Raw genomic sequence first — 9,864 nt, 5'->3', positions numbered from 1 at the left:
CACTGCTCCTCTTGGTGTGCCCGCCCCTTTCTACAGACACAAGTGTTTCCCAGCCCGTCTCAGAGTGCAAGGCAAGGTTATTAGGCTCCACACAAATAGTGAACAAAAGTACACACTCTCTGAGCTACTTCAGTGCTCTGTTAGACTACCATAGTGGTTGCAAATTTAGTTAAAAGACAGGTTGTTGGTTAAACTATCATAAAGGTTACATAGAAACATAATTCACTTATTTCAAAACCCTTCTTGCTTGTTATCATTCATTCAATCACTCTCCTGATACACTATGGTGAACTTGACATGGTAAGTAGGCTTTTTTCAGTGATGACAGACTACCAAGAACTGTGATACAGCTGTGATTTTATTCATAGAAAAGAGAGAAAGCTAACATTTCACAATGACAGGAAAACAGAGCAAGAAGCAACAACAAATGATTAACAGTGAAGGGTTGTGTTGTCATGGTTATCTAATGTGGAGCTTGAGGTTGGGCCAAGCTGTACAACACTTCAGCATTTGACACAAGACCCACAGGCCTCGGGTCTATCAGGTCCATAAGGCTGTTAGACCATCCATGCCAATATTGAACTAGACATGTTCCATATCAGTACCTAATATAACCGCCACACAAAGTCAGACAATGAGCACGGATGGATCATGAAATCAAGGGCCCCTGAACATGAATGCATCCTGTGCCCTCCAACTCCTGGGCACATAGTGATGTGATTGGTAGAGCAAGGCATGGATTTGATTCCTAGCTAGCATGTATACTAATTCAAGATGTATATCTGTACTGTAAGTCACTGTGAAGAAAAGTGTCTGCTTAAATGAATCAATGTAAATGTGATTTTGGTGAATGACTGACCTTCAGTCATACAACACTAAAGCAAGAAAACATCCCCTGTACTGTATGTACTAATGAAACCCCAACAAACTTGACTTTGAGATCACTCTCAAGGCTCTGTGCTTCATTTTGTTCCTCTGCTAGTGTACTGGAAGTTGGCACTGCATTGATTCGGCAGAGGCTTTCTGACACGAAGAGGACATGTCTGACACATGGACCTTATCCGGACAAAGCAAGGGGTAAGCCAGGCGCTCACAGCGCTCTATGATAGCGTCATAATTAGACACCTGAACTCCTTCATAAGTACCGTAGATGGTGGTCCACTTTGTCTCACCACTGCTGTAGGTACGGCCAAGGCGAGCCGTAAATGGTATGTTTAGTGTGTATTTCCTGCCTTGCATCTTAAGAGGGCACTTCACGTTTGGGGGCACATTGGTTTGCACATGGAGGCTAGTGGTTTGAGATTGAGAGATGTGAAATCCCTTAGTCAACTGAAAAGAGAGCTCCAAACCAATGGTGATGCTTGTGCCAACTATTGTAGTAACCCTACGGTAAAAGTTGGTGCTGATTCCAAGCTTCATAGAGTAATCGAATTGCCAGGTGTGTGTTTCAGTTTGGGTTGCAGAGAGTGTGCACTAAACATCGCACTTTCGCAACGTTTGTTGACTACAGTGTGTTCATCAACGGCGAATGGGGGAGCGTCTATGTAGTTACTATTATCAATGTCATACTTTACATCTTGGATCACCTGCGAAAATTCATCAGTATTTATTGTCAAAACCTGGTAGGATTGTCTGTACCATGTAGTGTACCCATAGAATCTACCATTCTTATGCGATGACAACCAAGGTAAATAGAATGAATCTCCAGCATGAACCAATCCTAAACCGTACCAGTTTTTTCCAACATAACCCTTCGCTGACGTACACGGTTTGACTGAGTTTGCAGGAACAGACCCATAGGATTCCGATTTCCACTGCAGATTTTCAAATCCGTCTTTGTTTACGAGGATGTAAAAACCAGCAGTGTACCGCAAGTCAGGGTAGTGTGCGTAGAAGCAATTATCGCCATATCCACTGTGGTAGAATCCGGTCTCACAGCTATCAACTGTTCTGCACACGTAATCGTACCGCTTGGTGTAGCCGTTCCAGATGCCCACTGCTTCATTGGGCAGAGACCCGGAAAACCTCTGCCACTCAAGGTTGGAGTTGTCGTAGGTGAATGGAGGGATGTAGCTAGTTTTAGCATCATTGAAAGCAACAAATACAGCAATGGTATTATTCCGAGCTGAAGGGCCTGGCTCTCCAGAGATGTTTGCTAGGAGGAAAGCACAAGATCACAAAAGTCAGCACAAGTCTACAACTGAAATCTTGAAATCTGAAGTCTTACAATGTACCCAGTCCTATGACCAGTTTTTACATTTAATATTCATTATTGTTATGCTCATACATTCATTGTTGTATCCCAATAATGTGCAAAGTAGCTGCTATACTGATTTCCTTGTGTTGAGGTACTGAGTTATTAGCATTTTTGATTAGCTTGGTTTTGTTTTGGAAAAAGACGAATGAGTGAAAGAGACATGAAAGACACTAAAGTGAGAAACAAGACATTTGGACACAGAAGGAAACAATGCTTACTGCTATGCCTTTCTGTGATTATTTCCTTGGAAACCTTGAGAGAATACGTCAATGGGTGGGTTCCTGCTGTGTCCGAAGGTGTGTCACTAGCAAGGATGTGGTCCGCGGCCAGGACCAGAACAGAGAGAGCTACACACAGGTAGGACCTCATCTGAGAAAGAAAACATTGAACATGCAATCACGATACATTTATTTGGGAAACCTACCATTTATGTTCCATGATATCTCCAATGTATGTGACATTCAATTATAGGCTACCTTTATTGCTCAATGTTATGGCCACACAACTTTCTTAAGGACTAGCAAACTATATTGATAGCATTACACCTGATCAGCCTAGACCAGGGCATTCTTTTCCTATTGAATGAAAACATTAAAAGCAGAATACTTTGCTTAAAATGATGAAGAGAAGGCCTAAGGGAACCTCTGAAGGCTTAGACCAGGACATTACACAGCCAAGGGCCACCATTTTATTTGGGTGTGACAGTCTTAAGCCATAGTCCATATTGACTTGATTGAAATGATTACTTCATAAACAATAAAAATAAGGGGTGTTATTGAGCTCTCCTAAAATAAAGTTTCGTGGCACATGTACTGTATGTCTTTATGAAGAAGACAATGAGGATAGACATATCAAATCCAAGTAACAAGCATAGAAAGTAACATTTGTCTAGTCCGCATCTCTCGCTGCATGGACTGAGTTTACTGGACTGTCATAGGCTTTGATGTGTCTCCACCTTTGTCTGAACTTTTCATTTTCCTTTTCCTAACTTTCATTTGTTTGTTAAAGTTACAGCTGACTGTCTCCTCAGGCTGTGGCCAGCCTTGAAGAGGAACTGTCAAGCATCTGCACCAGATCTGGGACTGACTCTAGTGCTATCTGGGCTGGGCTTGACACCAGCATTGTGAAATTTATATAAACTCTGCTGCATATGTTCAGGCTCTGGTCAAGCGAGGGATTTTATAGACTGATATGATATGATATGACTGCCATGTGTGTGATTTTAGAGAAAAATGTTTACACAGTTTACAGAGAGACAATTCTGTTTAAAGTGGAAGAAGACTTTGAGAAGGCCAAACTCAATCACCATTGGCCAGGAATTCAGCGTTGAGGCTAATGCCTCTTATTGGCCGACAGGCCATTGCCTTGTTCTGGAGGTCTAGAAAACACAGACAGAGTGCCGCTCTTACTGCTTTTATGAGCCGTGGACGGTCTGTCCCTCACACATCCCACACACACACACATCTTAAGTGAAACAGAGTTTAATAACCCTATAATGATGTCACAACGTTTCAATGTAAGTCTTTGTCTCTCTTAATCCCACAGCAGCCACGGACGGCCTGTTAAAATTCTACTATAGAATTTTAAAGACACATTTTTCATACTACAACATTCATTGATAAAATAATACCTCGCTATTAGCTATCTCTCTCATAACGTCTTCGTATGGCTGTCACTGAGAAGTGTTGGTTGGTTTATAACTAGCACCAGCCTCATTGCTCTCTAAAGTGATCTTAAAAAGTATAAAGTTTAGAAAAATGAAAATGGCCTTTACAAGACCTACGCGACAAGGTTTTAACAAAGTTTCTACGTTAAGCGGTTCGAGCTGAATTAATCACATAAATTGGTAAACAGAATAATAAGAAGAAGCATTTTATGCCCTGTAATAAGAGGCCTAGGAATAACAATACGGGGAATTGCATGTGCTATAATAAGAAGCGTAGGAATAGCAATACAGGGCATTGCATGCACTGTAATAAGAAGAAGTTAGAAAAATTACTTCTAACTCTCTGAACAATATTTGCATAATACCAGACCTGCGCTGGAATATTTACATCACGTGATTTGATTGGCTGGGGCCTGTGCTTGAAAAGTTCCTAGGGTAAGTCGATGTAAGCAAGGCAAGCAAAGCAAAGGAAAATTCAGTTCAGCAACGCATGCCGTCACCCCATTCACCCCATACTTTCAATTGTCAGTGTCAGAGAAGTGCAATTACAAGCCTGATGCAAGAGTACACAACACACTGCAAAAAGTGAAATCTTAGTAAGATGAAATATCTTCAATCAAGGCAATATATGCTTGTTTTTGTCTGACAAGATATTTCTTCTTACCAGGCATTTTTTATGTTAGAACATTTCACTTGCTTCAAGTGTTTCAGTCCTTAATTATCTTAATAAGGTTTTATTACTTGTTACTGAGATTTTATTACTGGTTCTGAGCACGTTAATGCTTGAAACTAGAATTGCCATAATTATAAGGCATTATAAGTACAAAACTGCTTTGTCAAAGTCAGAATTTCTTATTTCAAGCATCTTGTCCTTCTGATCTATAAAACATTTTTTTACAGCACAGCACAGCACAGCACAGCAATTATGTATTCCTGTAGACAAAATACTATACAGTGCAAAGACAGTATTAAACTAAGTCAAACTTTTGCTTTAAGAACAGACTTTATCATCCTTTAGCAGGTTAAAGTGAATGAGGAAAACGTGCTTATATTCAGCAAATGCTAGCACCATCATCTTGAAATGAGGCTATATGCTAGGTCATTTATCTTGAAATCAGTACAGCTACACTAAAACAAGTACATTTGCCTATATACCCAAAAGATTTAAGAATTATTTTCTCAATATGTAAAAAATGTGCTTAAATTCAGCAAATCCTAGCACCATCATCTTGAAATAAGGCTATATGCTAGGCAATTTAGCTTGAAATCAGTACAGCTACACTAAAACAAGTACATTTGCCTATATACCCAAAAGATTTAAGAATTATTTTCTCAATATGTAAGAAAATGTGCTTAAATTCAGCAAATCCTAGCACCATCATCTTGAAATAAGGCTATATGCTAGGCAATTTATCTTGAAATCAGTAAAGCTACACCAAAAACAAGTATATGCCTAAATACAAAAAATGTAAGAATTAATTTCTCAAAATGAAAAAAATTATATTCAGCAAATGCTAGGCCCATCATCTTGAAATGAAGCTGAATGCTAGGCAATTTAGCTTGAAATCAGTACAGCTACACTAAAACAAGTACATTTGCCTATATACCCAAAGATTTAAGAATTATTTTCTCAATATGTAGAAAAAGGTGCTTATAATCAGCAAATGCTAGCACCTTCATCTTCAAATGAGTCTACATGATAGGCAATTTATCTTGAAATCAGTACAACTACACTAAACAAGCACATTGCCCGAATACAAAAATTTCAGAATTATTTTCTCAATATATAGAAAATGCTTAATTCAGCAAATGTAGCACCATCATTTGAAATAGGCTATGCTAGGCAATTTATCTTGAAATCAGTAAAGCTACACTAAAAACAAGTACATTTCCTAAATACAAAAAAATTAGAATTATTTTCTCAATATAGAAAAAGTGCTTATATTCAGCAAATGCTAGCCCATCATCTTTAATCAGGCTACATGATAGGCAATTTATCTTGAAATCAGTACAACTACACTAAAAACAAGCACATATGCCCGAATACAAAAATTTCAGAATTATTTTCTCAATATGAAAAATTGCTTATATTCAGCAAATGTAGCACCATCATTTGAATGAGTCTACATGCTAGGCAATTTATCTTGAATCAGTACAACTACACTAAAAACAAGCACATATGCCCGAATACAAAAAATGTCAGAATTATTTTCTCAATATATAGAAAAAGTGCTTATATTCAGCAAATGATAGCCCATCATCTTTAATGAGTCTATATGCTAGGCAATTTATCTTGAAATCAGTACAACTACACTAAAACAAGTACATTGCCTATGTACAAAAGATTTGAGAATTATTTTCTCAATATGTAGAAAATGTGCTTAATTCAGCAAATGCTAGCACTATCATCTTGAATGAGTCTAAATGCTAGGCATTTATCTTGAAATGAGTAAACTACTCTAAAAACAAGTACATTTGCCTCAATAAAAAAATTAAGAATAATTGTCCAAATGTAGAAAAATGTGCTTATATTCAGCAAATGATAGTTCCATCATCTTGAAATGAGGCTATATGCTAGGTAATTTATCTTGCAATCAGTAAAGCTACTCTAAAAACAAGTACATTTGCCTAAATACAAAAAAATGTCAGAATTATTTTCTCGAAATGTAGATAATGTGTTAGGCAATTCATCTTGAAATCAGTAAAGCTACACTAATAACAAGAACATTTGCCTAGATACCGTAAGAATTATTTTCTCGAAATCTAGGACAATTTGCTTAAATATAGCGATTTTTTTTGCTCAGAACCAGTAATAAAATCTCAGTAACAAGTTATAGTACCTTATTAAGATACACCATCTCCGTAAGATGAAATATCTTAAATCAAGGCAATATATACTTGTTTTTGTCTGACAAGATATTTCTTCCTACACTGCAAAAAATCAGCCTTTAAAAACAAGAAAAGAAATCATCTGTTGAGGATATTGCCATTTGTTTTTTGGAGAGTTTTGAAGTCAAATGCTCTTACCCGGTAGGAAGAAATATCTTGTCAAACAAAAAACAAATATATATTGCCTTGATTTAAGATATTTCATCTTACTAAGATGGTGTATCTTAATAAGGTACTATAACTTGTTACTGAGATTTTATTCCTAGTTCTGAGCAAAAAAAATCGCTATATTTAAGCAAATTGTCCTAGATATTGAGAAAATAATTCTTACGGTATCTAGGCAAATGTTCTTAAAAAGCATTACTGATTTCAAGATAAATTGCCTAAGGTACTATAACCTGTTACTGAGATTTTATTATTGGTTCTGAGCAAGTTAGTGCTTGGAACTAGTTTCATCACCACTGGCAAGTACAAAACTGCTTTGTCAAAGTCAGAATCAAGACAAATGTACTTGAATTTGAGCTTAGATGCCCATTGTTTAAAGAAACAATGTTAAGACTCGAACCACATACACATATGTCTGACCATTGGATCCAATGATTTGATCTCTGATGGCAAATTAATCACATAATGCTGTTTAGGTGTAACACTGCGGTCTCTATTATCTCAATGATCAATTGCACATATGCATTGACTTCAAAACTCTCCAAAACAAATGGCAATATCCTCAACAGATGACTGTTTTAAGGATGGAGCTGTGGCACAAGCGGCAGCAACCCTGCACCATGAATGGGTAAGATGGGGATACAGGTAAGAGTTCAGGTTCGAGTCCGACTTGCGGTCATTTCTCAATCCCTCCCTCCAGCTCGCTTCCTGTCTCGCTCTACTGTCCTATCTGAGTAAAGGCAAAAAAGCCGAAAAAATAAAGCTTGAAAAATAATAATTAGAAATAAAGAAAAATCGCTGAATTTAAGCAAATTGTCCTAGATATTGAGAAAATAATTCTTACAGTATCTAGGCAAATGTACTTGTTTTTATTGTAGCTTTACTGATTTCAAAATAAATTGCCTAACATAAAGCCTTATTTCAAGATGATGGTGCTAGCATTTGCTGAATATAAGCACATTTTCCAACATATTGAGAAAATAATTCTTATATATTTTGGGCATCTAGGCAAATGTACTTGTTTTAAGTGTAGCTGTACTAATTTCAAGATAAATTGCCTAACATATAGCCTCATTTCAAGATGATGGTGCTATCATTTGCTGAATATAAGCACATTTTTCTACATTTCGAGGAAAGAATTCTTAATTTTTTTTGTATTTAGGCAAATGCACTTGTTTTTAGAGTAGCTGTACTGATTTCAAGATACATTGCCTAGCATGTAGCCTCATTTCAAGATGATGGTGCTAGCATTTAGTGAATATAAGCACGTTTTCCTACATATTGAGAAAATTATTCTTAAATATTTTGACAAATGTACTTGTTTTTAGTCTGGCCACACTAGTTTTAAGATATATTTGGGTTCTTTGAGGCTAGATATTTTTACTTTTTTTAGAAAGTCTTGGTAAGTCAAATCTTCCTGTTCTGTTGGCAGATACTTTAGCTTATTTTAAGTGATATATACCCCATTTTTTTACTTTTTTTTCTTGTTTTTGAAGGCTGATTTTTTGCAGTGCAGAAACATACAGAAAATACCAGGAAGGCAGATGTATTATCATACAGAAACACAAAGGCCTAGTTATTTTTAGTTAGTAAACAACGCATTGTGTGTGTGTGTGTGTGTATGTTTTACTAGGCTACATACTATTAAGTTACCGTGTGTGAATCAACTAACCAATAGCAACCTTTTCTGTAAATTGCTGTGTCACTATAAGCAAGATGTTATCAGTCACTGCATGATAAGACCTACCTTTCTCTTCTTATGTAGCAAGCCTTTAGTGAGCTCTCTGAAAGATTCCCCGCAATGTAACATTGAAAGTATGTCCTGTGACTTTATAGGCATCTTCAAGCATGCGCAATGACTAGCCAATCAGGATTGAGACTCACATGCTACAGGATTAAGATTTAGCCTTCTTCACTTAATTTTTCCAACAAAGCATTTAATGCAATCATTTTGCTCAATAAATAAATTATAGAAGAAGATTTTTGTGTTTTTGTGTTGAACTGGTTCCACTTATCAAGTTTTAGGACATAGATGAAGATGTGATCACATTTTAGATCAAATTTATGCAGATATACACCTAGGCAAACCTATCTTTATGCATCTCACCTGGGCATACCTGTGTTTATGCATATCACCCTATACATCGAACCTCAACCAAACGTTTTCTATAACTATTAATCAGTCCCATACATTTGCTTGGAGGAATTTTGGCCCATTCCTCCTTACAAAACTGCTTCAACTCTAGACTACACTTACACACTTGTGTGTTTAGGGTTGTTGTCTTGCTGCATGACCCATCTTCTGTTGAGCTTTAGTTCACAAGACAATATCCCACCACACCCATGCCAACACTCAAGTTTTCAAGAAATCATATGATGCAGGACTATGTGTGTGTGGCTTCAAGGAAGTACATTTTTATTCAGTTACGGCAGACCTGAGAGATGTGAATCTAGTTTAACCTGCTATCTGACTGTTGTTGTTGTTGTGTGAGGTGGTGCCATAAAGCATTATGTAGTTCTCACAAGAGGTCTCGCACCCATACCCCAAAGACACAGTGCTATACCAGGTGCACCAGGCATGCTGTGGCAGTGACACAGATGCCATTTTTCATATTACAAGTCAGTGTACCACCAAAATGATTTTGAAGCTGTTAATTTGAGGTCAAATTGTTGCATAACATTTTTTTAAATGTTATACTACTGGAACACAGTTGATGTATTTAAAATTGTATTCTACTGGAACACACTGGAGCACTGAACACGCTGGAACACTGAACACACTGAACAAACTGAACACACTGGAACACACTGAACACGCTGGAACACTGTTGGACTTTGAACTGTGCTCCGTATGGCACCTTTGCCAGCCTTACTGAGTTATTGATTA

General features: G+C 37.1%; 1 protein-coding gene across 1 annotated transcript; it reads right to left on the bottom strand.

The window, feature by feature from the left end:
* Positions 1 to 340: 340 nt before the first annotated feature.
* LOC105906166 (natterin-3-like) lies at positions 341 to 8,832 on the bottom strand. The gene is made up of 3 exons (XM_031568920.2): positions 8,725 to 8,832; positions 2,476 to 2,626; positions 341 to 2,155 (listed from the first exon to the last, which is right to left on the bottom strand). The coding sequence occupies exons 1-3, from the start codon at positions 8,815 to 8,817 to the stop codon at positions 1,416 to 1,418; spliced, it is 984 nt and encodes a 327-aa protein (XP_031424780.1). The 5' UTR covers positions 8,818 to 8,832; the 3' UTR covers positions 341 to 1,415.
* Positions 8,833 to 9,864: the final 1,032 nt, after the last annotated feature.

Source organism: Clupea harengus, chromosome 6, assembly GCF_900700415.2.
Source record: "Clupea harengus chromosome 6, Ch_v2.0.2, whole genome shotgun sequence".
Taxonomy (NCBI): Eukaryota; Metazoa; Chordata; class Actinopteri; order Clupeiformes; family Clupeidae; genus Clupea; species Clupea harengus.
Note: the sequence above shows the minus strand (reverse complement) of the source record. Positions and strands in the feature narration are given on the sequence as shown.

What these genes read in the sequence shown, in the direction of transcription:
- LOC105906166 (XM_031568920.2), bottom strand. Translation starts at nt 8,817, where the DNA reads ATGCCTATAAAGTCACAGGACATACTTTCAATGTTACATTGCGGGGAA. An exon ending in TGCTACATAAGAAGAGAAAG is followed by an intron (nt 2,627 to 8,724) that starts GTAGGTCTTATC and finishes TTTCTTTCTCAG; the next exon opens with ATGAGGTCCTACCTGTGTGT. An exon ending in AATCACAGAAAGGCATAGCA is followed by an intron (nt 2,156 to 2,475) that starts GTAAGCATTGTT and finishes CTTTCCTCCTAG; the next exon opens with CAAACATCTCTGGAGAGCCA.